The 24,814-nt window shown below is 38.4% G+C and overlaps 1 protein-coding gene across 2 annotated transcripts in view; it reads right to left on the reverse strand.

Moving 5' to 3' along the window:
• The window catches only part of MYO16 (myosin XVI), a 385,095-nt gene that overhangs the window by 243,925 nt on the left and 116,356 nt on the right, over nt 1-24,814 (reverse strand). For both annotated transcript variants that reach the window (XM_064504083.1, XM_026102455.2), the window contains 2 exons: nt 19,790-19,860; nt 15,613-15,756 (listed from right to left, as the gene is read on the reverse strand). In XM_064504083.1, the coding sequence (XP_064360153.1) occupies nt 15,613-15,756; nt 19,790-19,860 (215 nt within the window). The remainder of the gene's footprint in view (nt 1-15,612; nt 15,757-19,789; nt 19,861-24,814) is intronic.

The raw sequence follows: 24,814 nt of genomic DNA on the forward strand, positions 1-24,814 counted from the left end.
CTTTTTGAATACTGCAGGACAGCTCTACCCAAAAAGAATATGCCTCTCTCCATTTTCTTCAGAGAAGGCCAGCAGCTGACAAACAGGCTCCACAAGAATTCCTAAACTCTGGAAATCACATCTACCATTCTTGATACAGCTTTGTTTTACCAGAATCTTGCAGATGCTGCAAGGCTCAGTCATTTTCTATGACGTAGCCATTTTTCTCAGCCACAAGAAAAAGACCAGAAGCATGTTTTTGGCTTATTATGGTTGTTAATAACTTGATTAATTACTGAAGAAGGTAACATAAAAAGGAACTGAAGGGGTCCAGTCTGCTGTTGAACATTTCATACTTTGCAGGAGCGCCCAAAGCAAAGGGCAGACACAACCTTCTACTACTACTAGGAGGAAGACATAAATCTACGTAGGTAAAGGCTCCCATAAGAGGATATATCATGTATGTGTACTTTCTGCTCCACTAGATCTAACACCAATGGCACACTATCATTCAAACAAGCTGTTCAACCCACCACACTGCCAAAACCATCTCTTTCCCCCGAAGCTCCCCAGACTTCAAGAGAGATGGCGACATATTGTAGGAATAGCCAAATCAGCTGCAACCAGCTCAGGTACTGGTGACTGTCTAGTCCTGGCAGCACAGAACTTAGCGCAAGATAGTTTATCTATTTTCTCAAGTAGCTTTTACAGCTGGCTGACCACACAAAGTTGAATGGTGCTCCAGATAGTGCAGATATACATTACACCACCTATCCTAGGTCTTCCATACCCCAGGCTACTGTTCTAATCAATATACCTGACAAAAGAAATATTTGAAAATGCAAAGATTTGAATTTTATTTGTAAAAAAAATGGAAACCAGTAAGAATAAGGAAATCAACAGGAACTGTTTAATAATTTCAAATGAACTTCACCCAAGGATTCTCTTATAGAACTTTTACTTTCTCTTTGTAATTCTCACTTTAATCATTTTTTCGACTAACCAAGTTGCTTGGTATATTTCCCTTTTGTCTGCCTGTTCATACCTCTTATTGGGACAATATTCAGATTTATGCACCAGTCTGCAGTTTCTCTTATAAATACTGCTGAGGCAAAAAATTAATTGCAGATCTAAATATCATTCTCAGCTTAGTACCAGTGACCCTGTATCTGACATTCGCAGCTTTGGGGTTCCTTTTCTTGAAGAAGTGTCCTGCATTTAAAGAAAAAGGTTTTTGGCCTTGATTTCATACTACTTGTCTGTTATGCGTTTGCTTTTCAAATACTATTCAGTAAGGTTTTCCTGGCAGTTTCCAACTTCTCTTTATGAATTATCTTTTTCCAAAAAATTTTCTCCTACATGGTTTCATGCCACAGAAATTAATCCATAATCCATCAGGCACCACATATCTCCCACAGAACTTTATTTGCTGTTATTCAGACAAGTAGCATTTTTAAATACCCTCTGTATGTTAGTTTATTATTTTAAACACACAACCAGGATAATTATATCTACGCAGCCCTCTGAACAGATGCCACGTGGGAATGTAATACTAGAACGAACCTCCTGAGACACTACCTTGCTAATGCAGGTAAATACATAACATATAATCTATTCCTAAATTTAAGCTCCATTTTAAAACCAATTAGGGCTCTTTTGTCCCCTATTATTCCTACATGGAATGTTGTTTTCCAGCCTAAGTTTCCCAACATTCAGAAAAATTAGTTTAGTTTTTATCTTAAACTTATTCCTGGCCATTTTATACTCATTTGTTTTCATGCCAACAGTAACCTCAGGCTTCAGTAGCTTCTCTTACTTCCTCCTCTATCCTGATATACTTAAAGAAAGTTACTACAGCATCTCTCTCTCTCAGCCTTTGTTTTTTAAGGTTAAAAAAGCCACTTATTTTTAGCATCTTCTCATAAGATTGGCTTTCTATTCCCCTGCTTATTATTGCAGTTTTCCTCTGTACAACTTACCATTCTTGAACATGGCTGTACATAGTTAACCACAGGCAGTCACTGCAGAGCCTTGCATCACGAGCAATAATTCTCTCCCCCTCTCTACTGGAAACATTTCCATTCTGATAAAGCCAAGAATCGCTTTTCCCTGTTGGTAGCTGCATAGTGGCAGCATATAATCATCTTACAACTGCCTAAAGCTCCCAGATCTTTCTCCTTCCTTGCTATTTCCAACCAATGATTCCCGAGTGTATCACAGAAATGCCTATTACTGCTAATTCAGAGCATGACCTTGTACTTAGTACTCTTAAATTCCACTCCCATTTGTATAACTCAAGTCTTCAAGGATATCCTGTTCTTTCTGTACAACATTCTAACCCTCATCTGAATTGACAGGGCATCTCAGCTTTGTGTCAGCAGCAGATTTCATTATAATACTCCTATTTTTTTCCCCCAAGGTTATCACTGAAAACTCCATGTAGAATAGCATGGTAGGACCAATCCTAAAGAAGCCTCAGTATTAACTCCCATCCCCAGAGTTTCTCTCTTACAGCCTAGCCTGTTGTCTTCATGTTACCAAGTTCTCAACTACCAGACAGCTTTCTACTTCTCTAATTTAACTAACACCTTTCCTCCTATTTGCTAGCTATTCCATAACAGCTACTCACAGATTAACCGTGTCACTGATTCAGGCAGTGGCCACCTGGCAGAGAGATTGAATCTCACCTTCTTCAACTGTCTCCCAGTGGTGGAACATTCCCAGATCTCTTTTTTTTTATAGCACAAATCTATGTTTGCTGAAGATCAAAAAGCCAGATGTTCACTTTCATTATCTTGTCATTCCTTCATCCTTTTTCTCTGAGGATCAAGAGAATTACACTGAAGCTAATCCAAAATTCCACATCTGTCCTCTGCTTGGCATAATTGTCCTGATGCATTCCAGCCAAAAATGATGGTGTTATTTTTCCAACATGAACAGCAATTTATGCATATTGTTATATTTTCCTCAAGATCCTCTTCAGTCTCAGGTCTACACCTCTTTTACCTCCAGGAATTTTTATTTTCTGGTTATGCTCTGGTGACAGTCTTGTGAATTATTCTAAGAAAGGACTCCAAATCCCACAGATCTTATTACTAGCACTGGTTTATGTCATAACTCACCCCCTATGCCCACCCACAGATTTTCCAAAATTAAAATCCAGGAGCTTGCTGCCAACACCTGGAGGGTTTTTGTGCTTTTGGGTTTTTCTGGGGGGGGGGCGGGGGGGTGGTGTTTAAGCCATATCTCCCTGCAGTCTGATTCCTTATTCCCATCTGTGGTAAGTGCCCTCTGAAATGTATTAAAGACTACTCAGACCATAAAGTCACAGTCCAGGCCAACAAGCTCTAATTTTTTCTTGAAATTTAAAGGCAAACAAATCTCTTATTTATTGTTCATGTAGAAATGTCCTTTTCTTTCCTGCTTTAATATAAAAAAATCTTTTAAGTTCATCTTTTTTTTTTTTGTAATCTGCTATATCTTGTATGACTAGAAATTAGTGTTGAGAAGCTGGTAGCCAAAATTCCTACAGTTCATGCAGAACTGCTATCAATCTGCTATCAAGTAATACTTTTCCTTGTGAGGTCTCAGGCCAAAAGATTCAATTCCCCTCTTGTTGATTATCTTGGTGGTTTTTTGGTGATTTCTAGCCAGTTAGCATTTACAGACTCTTTATACATAAAATCATTATCTTATGTCAGAAAACAGTGACTCCTTATGCAAAATGATATTCATTCAACATATGATCTCACATTCTCCCTGCTGTGTGCCTATTCTGTTGCACTGGTTATTCTTTCTGCCTATAGAAGATTCTAATGTTTTTCTCCTCTCATTATATTATTCTCAACTCTTTACTAGGTTACAGCCCTTGAACTATCTCCGTTACTTATTTCTCCCTTATGATGAAATGCTTTCATTGTTTTTGACATCCATCTTTTATTTGGTTCTAAGAAAATCTGTTCCTAAAATCTACCTGTTGAGTAGTAGCTGGTCACTTCTTCTACCCTTTCCTTATGACCATATTCTAACATAAGCATCTCCTTTGCTAAGCACCTTTCTTGGTCTATGTTTTCTTGTTGACAGCTCTATGCAAATCTTTTTTAAACCTGTTTTCTCTTCTCTTCTGCAATTTCTCCATGTCTCCATAGGAACTTCATGTTCAAGGAATGTCTAACCCTTGGATTTCCTCTAATGAATTCATTGCACCAAGCAATATTTCATATATAAATAGCTCTCATGACAGCATTCAAAAGACAAAATACGTTCCAAAGCCACCGTATCCAGTTAAGCTCCTTTTCTTGTCTCTCCTTGTTCCACCTTTAGTGCTGCATCACTATCTAGCTTCATCCCTTCCTCCTAGCCTTAAAGAATAATATTTCTACAGCCTCCCCTGAGTGTTGCCATCTGGTGTTTAGCAACTTTTTAATAGCTCTCATCTAGATTCATCTATCCTAGCTCAGTCAGCATTTGCTTCTCTGTAGCAATGATTAAAGGCAGTAAGCCAGGCAGGCAGTACACACTCTGTGGATGGTCCCTCCTATGCTCAACAAAATATTTAAATATGTATCCATAGCTTTTTACATAAAAGACTTTGATTTAAAGCCTTTTACAATTACTAGATATTCCCAGCTGTCTCTACAACAAGAGAAAAAAGATCATAAAAAAAATCATTTTTCTTTTAGGCTGTACTTTCATTTATACTTTAAACTGGTATGCACAGTCCCCTCCCTGCCTCCCAGTGCTACTCATTCTCTCCTCTTTACTGTTCTCTCTTATAGTAACACAAAAGAAGAAGAAATATTGGGCAGGAATGAGTGGAAGGGCAGAATTACTTTCTTTTGAGGAAACAATTGTTTATCCTGGTTTAATTATTTCTGAAACTATGAAAGATAAAAATCTTTCATTAAATCCTAAAGCTAATAACATTGTGATCATTCATCTCTGTTTGCTAAAACAGTCTGACACAGCTGCAAAGAACAAGGGCAGAATAATTATGTGACTGTTTTCTGATTACATGACCTGAAATACATGCCATACCAAGTGTATGGGAAAAGGAAAAGACAGTTGCAGCCCCTTAAGACTTCCTTCCTACTCCCACTAGTAAATCTCTTCCTTTAGCCTTTTCCAGTAAATCTGTTTCTCTGTCTGATTTTGGAAGAGCTACATACAAAAGGGCTTCTAACTTAAAAGCAAAAGTAGGCATCCTACAGAAAATATAAAATGCCTATCCCAAAGTTGAGGCTAAAATGGGCAAAAGTGAAGTAACTAATAAAGTCAAATTTGTCTAATTGAATATACTCAATTTTTATCCTGTCAGGCAAAAATCTGGTAGTGTTGTTGGAATGCTTTTTTTATAAAGTATTTCCAAAAGCCCCAAACTAAAATGGAATCCTATCAGTTCACACAAGTTGATCAACGTCAGGGCAATTCACGGCACTTTCATAGATAATATTCAAATACACCTAGAAAGAAATGCGTAAGATGATGTCCTGCCTTCTTCAATAGCCCAGCACCACACTTAAAAGAACTGGGCTTCTGGATAAAGTCATGAGAAGTTACCTAGCAGTTGCTTTACTATGTGTATTGCAAAACAGCAGAATTGTTCAGTTGGCCAAGTTTGAACTTGCACAGACATGTTCTGTTTAATGGCATTTCCTCTGTAGCTTCTTCTGTATTCTCTCCTGCAGAATGTAATGATCCTTTTGTAGAATCATTAAGTTTCAATACAGAGAAAGCTGGATTTCCGTAAAAGGATAAATATTTATTCTACCAATTGTCTGACTGTGCATTGAAAATCCACTCTGATGACTGAGAAGTATAAGAAATAAAACTGACAAGTTACAAATTTAAGTCTGTCTTCTTACACTAAAATGAGGAAAACCACAGGCAAGTGTGGGGAAATCTTTGTCTTTCCAAGACAACTTCCATATTCCTTTGCAGGCCGCAAGTATACAGACACAGCTCTTTTGCTCACACAGAGATGAGATATTTCACTTAGCAGCAGTTCGGAGTATGATACAAACTACCTCCATCCACATACACAAGTCTAATATACATCTTCACTAGATTCCCCCACATACAGGCCCGTAAAGCTATCTCAAGCACAAGCTGAGGGAGCAGAAGCCACCATCTACACTGTTGCAGGGCCTTAAATATTGCCTTTCTAATACTTTGCTCATAGTGATGGAGACTGAAATCTACCTTCCATCCCATCTCTTCCCTAGTAAGCTTCAGGCTTTTCCCACACTCTGCTCCCTTTCTTTGTTGCAGTGGCACAGATGACCACTGCTCTCATCACCGCTTCCTGGAAACACTGTCCTTTGCTCCAAAATCCTTCTAAATAAATGTGGCAGTAATTTGAGAGTCTGTGAAAATGAGGAAAAAGGAAGAAGCTTTTAGATAACATGGACATACTAGAGAACTCATGGAAGGACTTGAAAGAGTACATCGCAGACCTGCAGTTTGAGTACAACAGGCCAGAGCAGGAACAGACACAGCTGATAATGATGACAGAAACCCATGTAGCTTATACACACACACAAAAAAAAAAAAAAAAAAACCACACAAATCAAGTCTCAAGCTGGAGCCACAGCACAGGGTCTGATTACACTTCTCATGTTACACCAGCATTAACCATTTTTGCTAAAATGTTTATGCAATATTTCCTGCTACTTTATTCATCATCTTCTATGTCTAGCAAAAAGTCTTGCAAGTTTAGTCTAGATCTTGGTGAGAAGTAGGCCTTGAAGTTACTTGATACATCTGATCTACTTAGCTAAAAAAAAATAGAGTACGAATTAAAACCGCTTTTCCATGTCAGTCCACAAAGGGGACACTCATGAATGTAAATAAATTAACTGGGTCTAACATTTCTAAAAGTTAACTCTAAAAATGCATAACCACTTATACATGGCTAACCATATTAAACTCTTTTTAAAATCTCTCTATATGAAATAGTGTAAGATATATACTGTGATGATATTATTTCTGAAAAAAAAATCTTCTAAACTGAGGACTTAACTTATTAAAATCTTCTCTTCAAAGGGTAAATCATATTTTGGTCTGATTAAAAGCACCTGCTATTCTCTGTATTCCTCCCATTTACTTTTGAATGCTGTATTAGTGATAAGTTATATGGTTTATTCTCAGGGAATAAAACATTTTGCAAAGTGGGATCAGCATATTTGGAAGACATCCTGACCACTGAGTAACATTTCTAAATGCCCAAATAAACTCAGTGTTGGATAGCCTCCTGCTGTTCAAATACTCTAGCCAACACCATTCATCTACAGTTGGTGACTGTAAATCTAACTTGAAATGATTCAAGCGTAACTCCCTTTTGCACACTGCTAAGCACTGATTTTCCTACGTTCTTAAAAGGAGACGGTGAGGGAAAAAAAAAAAGATTCAGCCTATTTTTTTTAGACAATTGCACTTTTAGCTTTCTATCCCAGATCTGAATTTTGCTCCTCAATTCTAGGTTCCAAAAAACATATGAAGAAAAACATTTAATTAATTAAGTTTGTTTTTTCCTAGTAAGGTCAGTTAAAAAAAAAATTAAGAATGTATTTCTACTCCCCACAGCTATTTTCCTTTACCTATGGAGGTACTGCTGGGGAGTACCTGAGGATGTGGTACTGCTCTCTGCCATTCTAGTTAATTAACTGTCATGTTTATTACAGTAATGCCTTGGGGTCAATGAAAGGATAAATCACCACTGTGCAATGCGCTGTATAAACACTAGAACACAGTCTAGTGTTCCTATTTTCACTTGACAAGACCTGCACTACGGACAGGAAAAACATTGTTCGTGTTGCCCACTAAAAGGTGCCTCCTGATGATGGTAAAATAAAGTGAATTACACTATGAACATGCATTCTCACTTGCTTTATTTTTTCTGCTGCTTTTTACTTTAGGTCAGTCAACTTAAGAAATTCCAAGACTATTTTGAGGATGGGGAAGAAACCCCCCCAAAACCCAAACCCAAAGCCACTGTATTAAAAAAGAAAACTCATAACCATCAACCTATTATGTGTGTGTTCAACAATACAGCCCAATGATGAATTACCTGTGACATACTGTGAAATTAAGGAGTAGCAGCAGGCCATATACCTATAGCACATAATACAATCATAGTTATCTCTAGTCATAACATAATCACAGTTATCTTGAGAAAAGTAACTAAACATAGGAGCTTAATATGACTGTGATCCTTTCAATAAGTACCTAAACACTATGTTTCAAAAATAGAAAATAGTAGGCCAGGATCCAACTATATACATCATGGAACTGCACAGACACGAGTCAGAATTTGATCCATTATATTTTTTCCATTTAATTTGGAAATGCTTTTGGGGCAGAGGGGATATAGGAGAGGAAGAAAGCTGGACAGCTTGACTTTCTTCGCCTTTTTTAATGATCCCGTGCTAATTCTTACAGCAAAGAATTCATGACAGCAAATAATACTGTCAAACCGAAGAAAAATGAACAGAAAAAGAAAAAGCAAGATTCCACAAAGTGATATTTATTTACATCTCCTACTGTTTGAGTAGCTAAGGTTAATTCACTAAATTCCAACAGTGTTAATGTTACTATATCAGATGAATTTGATCAGATTTGATTTATATCAGATAATTTGAATAATACACAAGTGACACAAAGTTTAGCTCCTCTTAAGTGTTGAACAGAAAAATACCTGCAACTAGAAAGTGTACACTGTGGAGGAACAGTTATGCTGTAAGCCAAGGGTACAAATTTAAAGATACAGTCACTTAAAGTGGCACAGAACAGACTGAACACTTTCTTCCAGCTAACAAAGCATGGACAAAGCATTTCCAAGTACCAGTGTCTGGGACACTCTGTAAGTCAGTCAGCATTTTCTATAGAATAAACAACTTCAGGTATTAAATTAAAAATCTTAGAATGTGGTGTTTCAATTCCATATAAAAAACAGTGAAGAAAATTCATGCAAAATGCAATGTTGCCATGTGTCCAGAGATGATGGAAAGGGCACACACCCTAATGGGACAGAACAGCTATCCATGTGTCCAGTTCTGAGCAGCAAGTTCAAAAGGCAGTGTGACAACACACTTCTAGTAAGAGCTGGTTGCTTTCATGCCCTCTTGGAGGTTTCATTTTGGCACAAAGGTATACAAAGGTATATAAGCCTAAGAGCATCTTTGCTCTTAAATGAAAGGAGCTTCATCATTCTCCTCAACCTGCTACAGAAGCTTCCTGTGTACAACATCTACAGAAAGAGTCCCCTATCCCAAGGAGAAAACCCCCAATCCTGATGCTGCCAGGCAACGATTTATGAATCTGACCTTTTCCACCCCGTTTGCATGTATGGCAACCAGACCTCTAAGGATTACCTTGAGCTCTACATTTCCTCATGTGCTAGCAGCTGCCCTGGGGCAAGTTCTTCACTGTCTAGCAGACACAGGATATATTTCCTGGCTGCACTGCTCAACACCCTCCCTTGCTGACACCTACAAAATGGAGAAGATGCAAACACCTTCCCTAGAATGTTACTGCACCTTGGGAGAAAAGTTGGGTTGGAAAGAAAAAGGTTCAAGAACTTCATCCTGCACTGATTCTATGAACGATGCCTGCAATTCCAATAACCATCCGATACAGATGTGATAGCAGATTACCGTATTACAAACGACTACAGCCCCTCCTAGCTCTCAGTGAAAAACATTTCAGCTAACAAGCTTCACTTTGTCTTTGCTGTCTACCAGAGGACGGAAACACTGAGTTACCTACCACAGCCCAGCTGATGAATGATAAATCACTATCTTGTTTGAGCCAGAGGAACATGAAGACCACCAAAAGTGGGATATAATCAGAAACTGGGCATGCTTAATTGGGCCTTCATAAATAATCTTCTGGGATTTATGTATAACCTATACTCCTTTCATTCTATTTTCCTTGTAGAAAACATTTTGAAGTCCTCACTGAAGAAAACTTCCACTGGGTTTTATGGCATTTTTTGCAGGAATCAGAATTTGCACAGGTTTCAATTTCAGGACCTTGCTGTTACCTTTTAGTTAACATCTTTAAAACAGGTAATAGGGCATTGTCTAAGTTATGAAGTCATTTCAGAAGAAATATAAATCTAAAAGTAATTTTTGAGGGTATATGAAGTGTTATTCACTCTTCCAACTAAAATTTGTGGCATAATAGATGCTGCCTGTAGCTCATATTAACATTATCCAGGCTCATGCTACACATTAGACATGGCCCATGAAACACTTCAACCTCAAGGCAAAGTAATTTCTGATATCAAATGGTCAAACAAAGACAGTTCAGGGTGGTGAAAAATAATTCCCTCCAACCTCGATTTCCATTTTCACTTAGTGAAATGTTATTAAAGACAGCATTAATGTCATGGTTCAAAAACTACTGCTTACCTAAGAATATTTCCCTTTCTTTGCCACAATTTTCTATTTATTATTCCCTCCCCTGAAGGGAAAACATAAAGTTATTATTTACGCAGTCAGGAAAGCTCTACCTTCAGAAGTGCTGACCACCTAGAATGTAGGAAAAATTTGCCAGAAGTTATTACAAATAATACAGACAATTCAAACATGTATTGTAAAAATCCATATGGAGATAGCACTGCTCAGTGAAAACTTTAATACGTAAGATGACCTATTTAGCCCAAGGTATCAGAAGATACTCAGGACTTTCAGAAAAGGAGAGTTGGTAATAAACAGGGAGCAAACCAAACAACACTCAAATAATGGGATATGAAAAATAATTCTGGATATAGCCTTGGGTAAAAATACTTAATGGGTTTTTACAGGACTGAGCTTCTTGGAAACCCATGCCCAAGTACAACCCTAACTGCTCCTATTAACATCAAGAGCAGTACAGCATTCAATATTTTTGAAAACTCCCCAATGAGCAAAGCAACAGTTGTTACAGATGAGCTTCTCAGTTTTAACCACTTTAGTGACTTAGGAATACACACAGAATCCAAAGGATGCACAGGCTTCAAAAGTATATATATAGCATAGACCAAGACAATTTAAAAGATCAAATACCACCTTACAGAAATTTTATTCTTGATTTGCCAAAAGTAGTTGCAGTATTCAGAATAGGATACTCCTACTAAACATATATGACAGCTGCAGTTTAAATAAGTAATACTACTTTAAAAACTAAAACCAGAAAGTAAGAGCTGTACATAATACATTTCACATTTACTGGGCCTAATTACAGTTGTAATAGACAAGTTGAGAAAACTGACATGCCATACAGACCCACATATTCAAAGGCTATATCTATGCTACCAAATGAAATGTGCCTGGGAACATTCTAGGCATTGAGGACAGCTGGTATGGAACTAAGCTCATTTATTCCAGTAAATGACAACATGACAACTGGATGCAAACTGGTCCCTGGAACTTTCTACTTCAGAACCTGCTGGAAGATTGTCTGGAACTAACAGTTTACTACAACAGATGATCATGGTCCAGCACCCAAAAATGCTCCTGAACACTATTTAATATTCTAGGGCAGATGCAGCCAGAGGCCATCAAAATCATGAGATGATTTGGGAAGATTCAGTACAGATCAGTGTGAAAACAACAGCTACAGATTGGAAGAAGCAACCAGAAGACAGGGTAAGAGTAACTCCAGATTCCACATCATGGTTTTAGTGAAGACCATACCATTTACAGAAGGTCAGACAGCAGCCAGAGTACTTCTTTCAGATACATTCAGATTTCTCTCATTGAGAAATTCTTTCCAATTTGGTGTGATTGAACAAGAGTCTTCTTATAGGAAAACCTTCAAGACTTACCTGTTTTGTCTTCAAATAAAGTTCAAAACTTAGAAATTCAGAACTGAGGTGAAGGGAAGGAAGGTATTACTAATTCTGAACTGAATAAAAGGTTTTATTTTGGATTTATTTTCTAATTTAGGGCTTTACTGTTTTCCATAAAATGAAGCATATTTGTTAGAAGGGAGAACATCTGTACATTTTAGCAGCAGCTCACATGTAACCAAGAAAGCCTGAAACAATAGTTCTAAGATGTAAACTATCACATTAATCTCAGTGGATGCTAGTTCACATGCTGATTATACTTTAACATTAGCAATTAAGCATCAGAGCGTTCATAAGAAAGGAACAATATTATGAAGGCTACCTAACAGCATAGTAAAATACTGTCCTGGGAGAAGAAAGATATGGATTTGACTCTTCTCTAGAGGAGAAGAGATTTGGACTCAAGTCCTCAGAAGCCCAAGAGGTCTCTAACCAGTATGACATTCAGAAAATCTCCCCTTCCCATCACTGACCTAATGTAGGCATATAGTTCCAGAACAGTGTACAGCTTCCCCCTCAAAATACTGCCTCATTTTTAGGCTTTTCACTTTCTTGTGTACTATATAAGAGACCTGAGCACTACAGTTAAGATTCTAAATTAGTGTAGGTGGTCGGACACCTAAAAGTTATTTGTAAGCAATGCAGTCCTTTGGAAGTGCATTGACAGCAACTTCCTGAAACAGGTGATGGAGAAACCAATGAGGGGAGGTGCTTGACTGGGCCTCATACTTACAAACAAGGAAAGACTGGATGGGGATGTGAAGGCTGGAGTGACCACAAGATAGCAGAGTTCAGGATCACCAGAGCCAGAAACAGGCAACAAGCAGGATCACAACCCTGGATTTCATGAGAGCAAACTTTGGCCTCTTCAAGGATCTGCTTGGAAGAATCCCATGGGAGATGGTCCTGGATAGAAGAGGGGTCCAGAAGAGCTGGTTGATTTTCAAGGATCACGTTCTCCAAGCTCAAGAATGGTCCATCCCAACAAGTAGCAAATCAAGCAAAAGTGGCAGGAAGCCTGCATGGATGAAGAAGGAGCTCCTGGCTAAACTCAGTCATAGAAATGAAGCATACAAGAGGTGAAAGCAGGGACAGGTGACCCAGGAGGAACACAGAGACACTGTCCGAGCATGCAGGGATGAGGTTAGGAATACTAAAGCCCAAAGGAGTTGAATCTGGCAAGGGATGAAGATCAGTAAGAAGGGTTTCTACAGGTATATCAGCAGCAAAAGTAGGTAGGGAAAATGTGGGGCCACTGCTGAATGGGGTAGGGGCCCTGGTGAAAAAGGACATGGAAAAGACTGAGGCACTCACTGTCTTCTTTGCCTTGGTCTTTACTTGTAAAACTAGCCTTGAAGAATCCCAGGTCACAGAGACCTATTGGAAAGACTGGAGCAAGGAAGACTTACCTTTGGAGGAGAAAATTCAGGTTAAACAAACTGAACATACCCAAATCCAGGGGACTTGATGGGATGCACACAACAGTGCCAACAGAACTGGCTGATGTCATTGTGAGGCCAATCTTTGAATGGTCATGGAGATCAGAGGGGTTCCTGAGGACTGGAAAAAAAACAAATGTCTCTCCTATCATCAAGAAGGCCAAGAAAGAGGATGTGGGGAACTACAGGCAAGGTGGCCTCACGTGGAGGCCTGGGAAGGTAATGCAGCAAATAATCCTGGAAACCATTTCCAAACATAAGAAGGACAAGAAGGTGACTGGGAGTAGTCAGCATGGATTTAAATCATGCTTAACCGACCTCATAGCCTTCTACAATAAGATGACTCGCTCAGTCAATGAGAGGAGGACTTCAGATACTGTTTATCTCGACTTTAGCAAGGCTTTTGACACTGTCTCCCATAGTATCCTGATAGACAAGCTCATGAAGAACAGACTACAAAATGAACAGTGAGGTGGACTGAAAACTGGCTGAACTGTTGGGCTCAAAGGGTTGCGAACAGCAGCACAAGGACCAGCTGGAGGCCAATCACTAGCAAGTACCCCAGGGGTCAATAGTAGGGCCAATACAGTTAATGACTTTCGTTAATGATCTGGATGAATGGACTGAGTGCACCCTCCATAAGTTTGCAGATGATAGAAAAGCAGGAGGAGTGGTTGACATCCTAGATGGCTGTGCTGCCATTTGGAGGCATCTTGACAACGCTGAAGAAATGGGCCAACAGGAACCTCATGAAATTCAAAGGGAAATAACAAGTTCTGCAGGTGGGGAGGAATAACTCCATACACGAGTGCAGGCTGAAAGCTGACAGGCTAGAAAGCAGCTCTGCAGAAAGGGTGCTGGGCATCCTGGTGAACAACAGGTTGATCATGAGCCAACAATGTGCACTCATGCCACAGAAGGCCAGTAGCCTCCAGCACTGCATTAGGAAGAGTAATGCCAGCAGTTCAAGGGAGGTAATCCTCCCCCTCTACTCAGCACTGGTGAAGCCACATCTGGAGTGATGGGTCCAGTTCTGGGCTCCCCAATACAAGAGAGACATGGACCTACCAAAGCAAGTCCAGCGAAGGTCCACAAAGACGCTTAAGGAACTGGAGCATCTCTCATACTACGAGAGATAGAAAGCTGGGAATATTCAGCCTGGAGAAGAGAAGGCATGGAGGGATCTCATAAATGTGTACAAATACGTGATGGAGGAGTAAAAAAGGCAGAGTCAGACTCTTTTCAGTGGTGCTCAGTGAAAGGACAAGAGGCAGTTGGCACCAATTAAAATATAGGAAATTCTGTTCAAAAATAAGAAAAAAAAAACTTTTTTTCCTCCAAGGGAGGTCAAACACTGGAACAGATTGCCCAGAGAGGTTGTGATATGCCTGGTGATATTTAAAACCTGACTGGACATGGTCCTGAGCCACCTGCTCTAGGTGACCCTGCTTTGAACAGGGGGATTGGACTAGATAATCTCTAGAGGTCCCATCCAACCTCAACCATTCTGTGATTCCATTAAAACCATTATCAAATATACAGTCTTGAAAAAAATATTTCTCCCTTCATCTTTACCCATAAAACATGGAAATACCATTATGAGTACACTAATAAATGCTGATCTACTTGCGATGACTTATTAAAATCATATATGAAGTTTAAAATTATATAAATAGGTTAGAAAACACTAAGTCAGACTGTAAACTGTTTTTGCATGACTGTTTTAAAGAGCAACATAAAATAAAATGGTACAATCAGCTACATCACAATTCTGGAGTAAAACTAAAGGCTGGGTTCCTAGACATGGAAGCACAAGAAAAAACTGTTCTACAAAGGCTGAATGCCATAACTCTTACTATACTGAGTATTCTCTACTTCAAAAATGCAAAGCTGTTTAGAAAATTTAAATTGGCCTTATTTTGACCACGTTCACAAGTGCTTCTTTATGAATACTGAGTGTAATCGAGCGTATACTTGCTTTTAAGAAGCAGCTTTTGATAAGATTGTCTGCCAACTCAACCCTTAACAGAAAATGACAAGGAGAAGAGAAAGGAAATTATATGAATATCCCATTTGGGACTGAGTGCTTATCAGAGATATAAGCTCCTGACTACAGGGAAGAGACAGAGAAGACTTGACATGACATTTATACTGTATTCATTTTAGAGACCTGAATATGCCCTACTATATGCCTTCTAAAAAATCAGAACACTCCAAAATGTCAAGAAAACAAGAAAATATAATATATGCTTTCACTGATATGATTAGGTATATATTGCATTCACACAACAGTTTCAGACCTTATAGTATTAAATTCTGTTTCTTTTTCAAACACACAATGCATTGGATTGCTTTACTTACTAGTAGCAGTAGCAGGACAATATCAGGATTATCACACGCGCAGGCTACGTGCATTGATGTCCAAAAATCCTCATCCTGATGATTTACATTTACTCCTCTATCAATTAGAATTTCTGCAGCAAATGCATTATCATAGCGGGCACACTAGAAGAAAGAAGAGGAGATTAGAGACTCAGGGGACAACTGAATTTATTATGTACATTTTTTCAACCTTTGTTTTTGCTCCATTTACCATTTAAATTGAGCAGATCACACACTACAGTGCGTTTAAATGGCTGTGTTTGTAAGGGACAACAGCTCATGAATCCACAGAAATAGCTTTGTGGGGACTACAGGTTCCATGTGCAAGATTCACAGAGTCCCTTATTCCCTGTGAAACAGCACTATGTGAAATCCGCTGAAAGCCACAGCAAAGATGAGATTTTCTTTCAGTTCAATGCTGTCCTTGCAAATCAGCGCACTGGCACTGAATGAACACACCATGAGCAGAAGGGTCTACATGCATTCCACACATACACATGTCCACACATACATGAACTTCGCCTGTTTACACAGCCTGTAGCAATAATACATGCCTCTCTATGCTGATACTATACTGATTCCCTTTCAGGTCTCTGACAGATAAATGCCCTGCAAACGTGTGTGTGTGTGTGTGTGTGTGTGTGTGTGTGTGTGTGTGTGTGTGTGTGTGTGTGTGTGTGTGTGTGTGTGTGTGTGTGTGTGTGTGTACTTTGTTTCATTTTGATGACTGAGGTCACTATTTGTGCCAGAGAAGAAGGAACTGGCTTTGCCATAGTTTAAAACTTACTACTCTGTCATACCTCTAACATTTTATGTATGTGCTCACAGGTGGTAATTTCAAGGACAATCAGAGAGCCTAAGTTAAGATCAGAAGTCTGGCCTAACATAGGCTCTCAGTAATTCTTTACAGAAAGACCCTCTCTCTTTCCCCACTGGAGAGAGGCTATAGGGAGCCTAAATTTCTATGCTGGACATTTGGATGCTTTGAGTATCACCCTTAATCTCTATGCCTTGTGCAATATATAAAACCACGGTAATATTCTCCTGTCCCAGAAAGCACACCTATACACTGAAAGCATAAATATAATGAAATTTACAGATAATTTGCAAATTAGGGTCACACAATTGTGTTATTATGCCTATATCACACGTGGAAATTCACCATGGCTTCCATCCAGTTCGCTCAGTTGTATTAATTTAACATGGAAGCCAGGACATTGGAGAAAAAGAGGAAGAAGGAAAAGTGTTTAAGTGGATCTCACTGAAGCAGATCTTCCACTGGGAAGTCAAAACACAGCAGAGCTCAGCCAAACACACACGCTGCATGTACTGCTGGGCTCATTGTCACAGATGTAATACAGACACCCGGAAAGATGAAAATTAAACTCTAGGAGGCTAAGAGCAGCTCTGCCTTAAATAATTTCCAAACATATTGGCCATTAAATTATAGAACAGAAGTTAAGTTCTGATGTAATGAACTTCCTGTAGTTTGTAACTTATCTGATACTTCTAGAAACAGACAGAAGTATTGGTTATATTAATATCATTGTACAGCATAGATTGAGTTATTCAATGTTCAAATTTTAACAAATCAAGGTAAGACATCATCTAACATAATCACATTTTCAACGTATTCTTAAGCAACATAACCATAACAAATTAGTTTAAAAAAAAAAAGCTTTCTAGAGAGCATCCATACAAAACAAATGACAAATGTCATTGTGCCATTTCGTGTAAGAATAACAGATATAAAGCCTTTTGTAATTAGCTACCAGTTTGAAAATAGCCTGGATCTGCAGTAGTAGTATAGTTATTGCTGCTCCTTGATTCTTGTTTAATGACCTTTGTGCAGCAATTCAGCAATCTCAGTCAAAGTTCCAGGAGAAAACTACCACTCGTCCACTTTGTTGCTAGGGTGGGTTGATTGCCTGAGTGAGCTGGTGTGATACTACTGTGCCCCTACTGAATGAGCAACTTTTAGACAAGTACTGGATTTTGCTGTTTCTCCTCTCGTGGATTTTAATGAGAGTTCAGTGAGCACCTTTGAAGCTCCCATGGCCTACCTGAGATTCAAGCATATTGGGCTACAATCTACAGAGATAGTGACAGAGTCTTTATTAAGGATTGCCACATTCATTTTTTGTAGAACCATATCACATTCAGGAAAAGTATGGAAATGGAGAAGAAAAGAAATATATCGGGAATCAGTTTTTTTGACTGAATGAAATGTGAAGATAAATATATTTTCTGTTCATTCTGGAGAAAAAGATTTACCCTATAACCAGAAAGAACAAACACTGATCAGACTCCTCCTTGAAGAGGTAGCTTGCATAGAATTACAGTGATAAAACCAGTACATACAATGGACCAAGAGAGCTTCCAAAAAAAAAAAAAAAAAAAAAAAAGAAGTATGCCAAATTACTATTTTGAGTTCTTGCTGAAAAAGAAACTTGGCTTATCTGTTTTACTGTATCATGACTATCCTCTTCTATTTGCACTGCTCTTACATGGGGATCAAACCCAGGTTTCACTGAAATCAATTAGCATTTTGCCCCTGTCTCTAATAGGACAAGCATTTTGTTGTAAATGAGTTAAGAACACTTACAACTAACACTGACTAAACTGAGGCAGTAGGTTACACACTGCTTTGTACAGCACTTTTGTAACTGCGGGGAGTTTTCCCTCCTTTTGAAGTGTGTGTGTGACTGTTAAATAGCACATCCCAAAGGAGACATACTGAATATGCTAGAGTAATGAGGTGTGATGCAGAAAAACAAGAAACCTGAAAAGACACTGTTCACTAAGATCTGCAGTTAAAAAGTGCCATCAGTTGAACTAGACAAAGCAAGCGAAAATCCCCAAAGATACATCTTTTTTCTTTTTCTCTTTTACTTTAAAACGTCAACAGGACAGATGGCACATCAGCCACACTGAGAACCTGTGTTGCTTCCTAGGGCCTCTAGGGCCTTCAGCACAGGGTAAGATTTGGAATGTCTCAGTTTTGGGAGTCTCAAAGATAACACCTCATATGGGCTGCATTTTTACAGAGTGATTGGTTCAGCAACTTCGCAAAAGATAAAGAGTTTGAGAACAGTCAAGAAAACTTAAGTTTTCCAATTTTACCTTGTTATTGCACCCTCCCCTTATATAGGCCTGTATTTCCCAAAGTCCTTGGTAAGCAGCATTGCCATGGAAGATGGAGAGCAGAGACTCATTACACAAGGGAATGGCTACATATTGCAAGAGTATGGTTGCAGGTGTGCTGGAGTCCAGAAATGTTACAGGATCCTTTTTTGGTCAAACTGCTCTGTTTTGTGTACCTACTGTGAAAAACTGAACTAAAATGAAACGCTCTGCTAGCAGACTTTTGAATAGATCAGCTTTGTCCTTGTATTTGTGAAGACACATTTATTTTAGCAGAATTACGAAAAAAACTTGGATCCAAGTATCTTAAGAGAGTTTCAGCGTGGACAGACAGCAAATCTGCAATAGTTACAGAGCAAAGCACAGGATCACAAGGCTTAGGAATTTGTGATGAGTTTTGCCACTGTCTTCAGCAAAGCCAAAATTTTACCTCTACAGTATTTTCTCCCTGGCTGGCTGTCAATCTTTCTCCCACAAGCCCTTACACATTGCTTCTGTTTCAGTCACTGAATATAAACAAATTAGTTTCCTTTTATCTCCCAGCTATTTAACGTAAATTGATGTGCAAATAATCATAACCTAAATGTATATAACATATAAAACATCCCTATGTAGGAAAGCAATGTAAGAAAATATACACAAAAACAAAAATAAGATGTTACATCACCGTGTTTTTCATTTAGGATTTGTGAGTCTTTGAATCATATTGTTCTATCATCTGTAGAATTAAGCAATATTTCTTTTGTTCTTACTTACTGTGCAGATAATTAATACATAAAACATTTCATTCTACTTTGTTAGTAACCATTCCTATGACATGATCCATCCTTTCATAAGTAATTTGAAAGCCACCGCTTACTTGACATGCATAGCTGGATGCAATCATAATCACTGTGGAAGACACTGAAGAAAAATTATTGCTAAGCCTTTATTTTTGTTAATATGCCCAGTCAACTCAGTATCCCACCATATTTATCCATAGCCACTAACACTAATCTTCAATTACTCTTACCAGATGGAGCAAGGAGCCTCCTGAGGAAATGAGTGTATGAGGGTCAACACCGTCCTTCAATAGCCGTAGCACTGAAATAGAAAAGAAAAGAGGAACAAGAATTAATGCAGCAATATACCCAATTCTGAGCTGTTAATAGCCTGATTCTTCATCATCTTCATTAACAGATTTAATAATATATGCAAACCTCTGAGATAACATTTGCAAAACTATCATGTCAGCATTTCCCATCTCATCTATTTTAATGGCTAGGCCTGGAAGCATACGACCTTTAATAATGATGTTAACTATGAACAATATCAAGGCCTTCTCAAGAGGAAAGATGAGGATGTTTAGTTCTGTGTATGGGGGGGGGGAGGGGAAAGCTAGAAAGAGAGACTGTTTCTCAAGGTCAAAATTACCTGATTAGTTCATGTGGTAGCAAAATCAAAGTGAACTGGTTTTATTTTATTTTGCAGAATTCCCATGAAACCTATTGGCTTTTTCAGTAAATGACTGAGGCCAGTGTTCATAACTTACATTGCTCGAAATTAATCTTCATGCCATAGCTAAGCGAACTGCACTCAATTCCACCTCTACAGTGCATTGTCAGATCATTGACGCAGCATAATTCTTAAAATGATATTTTGGAGCCGAATTCCACTTCTAGTTACATGTATCAAAACCCCTTTGAAATGAAAGCAGGCATTTAAATGCAAGCAGAAAACAATCCTGCATTTTGGTGCTCCTTCAAGTATGAAAATTCAGTGCTTCTTCCCCTTGGTCTTTACTGCCTTTATAACCTTTTCAATTGGAATTAAAGCACTGACTGACTCACGCTATCAGTGTTCATTCCTGGAGCAGGATTGCATGACAATGCCAGACATTATCAGAGGAATTCACCCCTGTATTGCACCCTTTTCTTCACTCAACTGATAAAAAGAACCCTTTTAAAAGGCCTCCATCCAGGAGAATTACCGCCAATAGTGTTCATCACATGGAAATCCTGGTTTTAATTTCTATTTAAAAACATGGATGGAGTTGTAAAAGGCCTGCACAGAACTCTGAAGGTCTGAATTCCCCAGAAATCTGCACTACTGCAACATCTGTCATATGGGAGGGCGATAAATTTGTCTCAAAGCTGTCCTAACTTCTGTGGATCTGTCAAGAGACTAAACCATCTCTTCCTTGCCCACACATCTTTTTGTGTTTTCCTTCTCTTAAGAATATTCTTTTAACTCCAGGTTCTTTCATTGTAGCTTTAAACTTCTTACTGCCTTCAAACATATAGCTGACCTATTTTAAACTGACCAGATTTCTTTTCAAATACTGACAATTTACACAAGCAATATCTTCTGAAAACGCTGAATTATTTTCCATCAGGTGTTCTAGAAAAATTCAGCCTGAAAAAGAAAATTTAGCTAAATGGTAGCATTAAAATGAAAGCAGACCATAAATTCAGAAAGACTTGACACTATCATTGTTAAATGCTTCACACATAGTAAACACACAGGCACACAGGGCACATATATACAGTACTTACACACATCCATTTAATCTTTTTCTCTTCTTTAAACTTTGAAAATCAAAAATCAATCCAAACCATTATAAAATTCATCCTTTATGAATAGTTCTATGGTACCTATTTCACCTCACCCAAGGTTTTGCTTCATTTAATTTACATAACTGTAAAAGACTTATGTTTTGGCAAATGCCATTTTGAAAGCTAACTACTATTAGAAGGCACTGTTGTCCCCAGCATATCCATTAAAAGTACAAGCGGAACATTAAGTAACATGAATTAAATGAGCTGTACAACAACTGCCAAGCAAGATGAAAAACACTGAAGGAGAGGGGGAGGGTGGAGAAATACTCACAAATTTTCATAACCTTGCAAAAAGTGGATGAATGACAAAAAACAGAGGACTTCTTTCTGCTCTCAGATACAGAAATCCAATAGTGAAGGAAGCAATTGTCTTCATCCAGACATAGCCCATTAAAAATAAATGTTCAAAACTAAGTTCCATCCTTCTCCTACTTTTATTACCTAAACTGCTGATCATAAATGGAGACATTTCCTCCACCTCAGGTTTTAGTGGGTGAAGACCTTATTTTGAATCCCCCCCTCCTTAAATAGATGTGCAGCTAATCCCCAAGAGTTGATATTTTTGAAATTTTTATGCTGTTCAGTTTCCTTTGTAGGCCAGAAAGTAAGAATTCTGTAACACAAAGGATTTTTTTCAGGCTCCAAAAGTAATTTCACTCTGCCAATCCTGTCAAGATTTCATCTTAACAAATAAACATTTAAAGTCATTCCCCTTCCTGCATCTCTCTCTTTTGTGTGGGGGGGAGGGAATAAATCCCACCCATTCCAGTCTCTAAGCCACTAATACAGTGTTTTTATGCAACATTCTTTCTTACAGACTCTGCACGTGGCCTAACCATGTAAACTATGGTTTCACCCACAAAGAAATACTCACTTGCAAATGTGGAGATTAAGGCAGATAGGCCTTAAAAGTGTGGTTTGCAGGAATTATTAAACTACCATAATTCTGTTCTCAAGGAGATTTTAACTAATGACATCAGCTGGAATATGTCATTCTTTGAAAATGTCATTTTTATGGTGTTGTTTCACAGCCTGCCCTGCCGCCGAAAAGGGGAAAGCACGCTCTCCACTGCATGTTCTACTCTTCCCTTGTGCCACCTCTCCCTACTTATGCAGCTGCACACTCAGCTAAAACAGTAAGTCTTTTATTATTATTATTTTTTTTTTTTGGAGGGGTCAGAGTTAGTTTTCAGCACATCAACACGGCTGCCTGCAAAACCACATAATCACAGAGGACACAAACGCATAGCTCGGGTGGAGGCAGAGGAGGCACACAGCATTTTGATGGCCACACAGTCTTACATTGTCTAAGGTTGATAATGAAACCATATTGTCAGGCTGTGTTTTCACAAGATGAGCTGAGCTGACCTAACAGCCAGCCTAAAGGCCCTGCTCCCTTCCCTCATTCAAAAAAGGCCATACACACCATTTACCTCTGCCTACTTCTGCCTCTGGGAACTGACTCCAATGGCAGAAAATAAACCCATCAATAATAAAGTGGCCTCATTGGGTCATTGAGACAAACTCACTCACCACAGGCCTTGGGAGCACCAAAACCGGCAAAGGCAGAAAATAAAAACCTCTGCCTTTTGGCAGGACACAGGACAAGATCAGGGCATTGGGAAACTGCAGATCAAAAATAGTCCACATGAGTTTCATCTGGAGCCTAAGACAGTTAGTAACCAACCGTCAGAAAAACCCAGTGGCTACCTGAGTATACAAAATACAGGCAATTTATTGAGTCTTTTGCTTCCATCAAACCCCCAAAGACTTGGTTCTTTACAGAACAGCTTTGCAAAAGGAAATAATGGGTTTTCAGACCCACTTAGCAACATGTTACTGTTGAGAGCAAAAAAAAAAAAAAAAAAAAAAAGACAAGCCACTTCTAGATCTGAGACTTTCTGACCTAGTAAAAATACAAAATAACCACCAACCTCAAATCTCTAAAACACTAACAATGAATGGTCTTGCCTTGCTTTCTTTACTCCCAGGAGAAACACAGCAAAATTACATCACAAATTATTAATAAATAAACTGCAAGCTTAAACTAGAATTATGGACTATAATTATGTCCATAAACAAATGATTAGGTTACATATAAAAATTAAGGGCAAGTGGGTAAGAATTCAGCAGTTCTTTTCTTTGCCTGGCTTATTTTCTCCCGTTATTGCACACAGCTTCCTCAGTGCTATAGGAAATGCACATCATGAAGACTACCAGGGCAGTATATGTGAACTCTTGTTTCAACTGGGCAGGAGTCTTTGTTCTCAACCAGAATTATTTGCTATATTCCTCAGCACATAAAGTCAACTAAAAAAACCTTCCTCCTTCCTTGAATTCACCTCCCTGGAAAAACAAACAAACAAACAAAAACAAAGAAAACGTCATCACGAAATCCTCCGCAGCATGGAATTCACTTAGGTCATTCACCAAAGACTTTACTAGTCAGTAAGAAAATCTTTACCATATGTTCAGTTTTTCCTTTTCATAGAACTACTCTAGTTCTGTAGTCCTAGTAGAGGACTTTGGGATCAATAGGTCCAATGAGGGAAAAGTCATAGATAACTATATTCCAGAAATGCTATACATCTCTTAATTAGTGCCCTTTTTATGGAAGTTTTCACAGGGCTTGTTTTTAAAACTTTTCGGACCAGAAGCTAACATTTACTTGAAACAAAATACTTGAGAGTAAAATTTTTAGTCAACTCTAAAGCCTTTCCTTTGGTTTGTGTGTCCAAAGATGTTCATCTATTCTTCTGATGTCTCTTAGATCTGCCACACAAAATTATCAACTACTTAGTGTCAAACTCATACAATCCTTCGCAAGCCATATTACCTAACAAAAGTATTTCAAAAAGTTCCGAAGACATAAAGTCAATCTCCCAGCTGTAAAGAAAGATAACAATTAAGGTAATCCTTTATGCATACCTTACGTTACCGTTTTAACTAAATGACTCTGGATGAGCTGAATGGCTCTCCACAAGCCACTGACTGTATTGACTAGATTATGATTTATTATGTAGCCCTATAGCCTAGTAAAGACAGTAATGCTATGCTTGCTATCAGCCACAGACCTTGTACTAACTTTGCATAGTCTCGGGACTTGGGCTCTCAGGCTTATTTTGTCTGGGTTTGTCTTAGTCTGCTTGAAGCTTAGTTTTAGCTTGTTCAGTTGTTACAGCAATTGTTTAATAAGCCAGTAACAACTACCTAACTTGTTTTAGTTTTGCTTAATTTTGTATAGCAAAGTTAATGCTGTGTAATGTCTACTGTTAATAATTTTGATATATCTATGAATAACAAGTAGTTATGCTATGCTACATAGAATAGCATTTAGCTATTCTAGCACATAGAGCTATCTATAACTCAAAAATATGCTGCAGACTAAAGGAGTACAAAACTGGGGTGACAGCTGAGCCTTGGACGTGTGGGCATAAGAT

The sequence above is a fragment of the Dromaius novaehollandiae genome, chromosome 1 (genome assembly GCF_036370855.1).
Source record: "Dromaius novaehollandiae isolate bDroNov1 chromosome 1, bDroNov1.hap1, whole genome shotgun sequence".
In the NCBI taxonomy this organism is placed as follows: Eukaryota; Metazoa; Chordata; class Aves; order Casuariiformes; family Dromaiidae; genus Dromaius; species Dromaius novaehollandiae.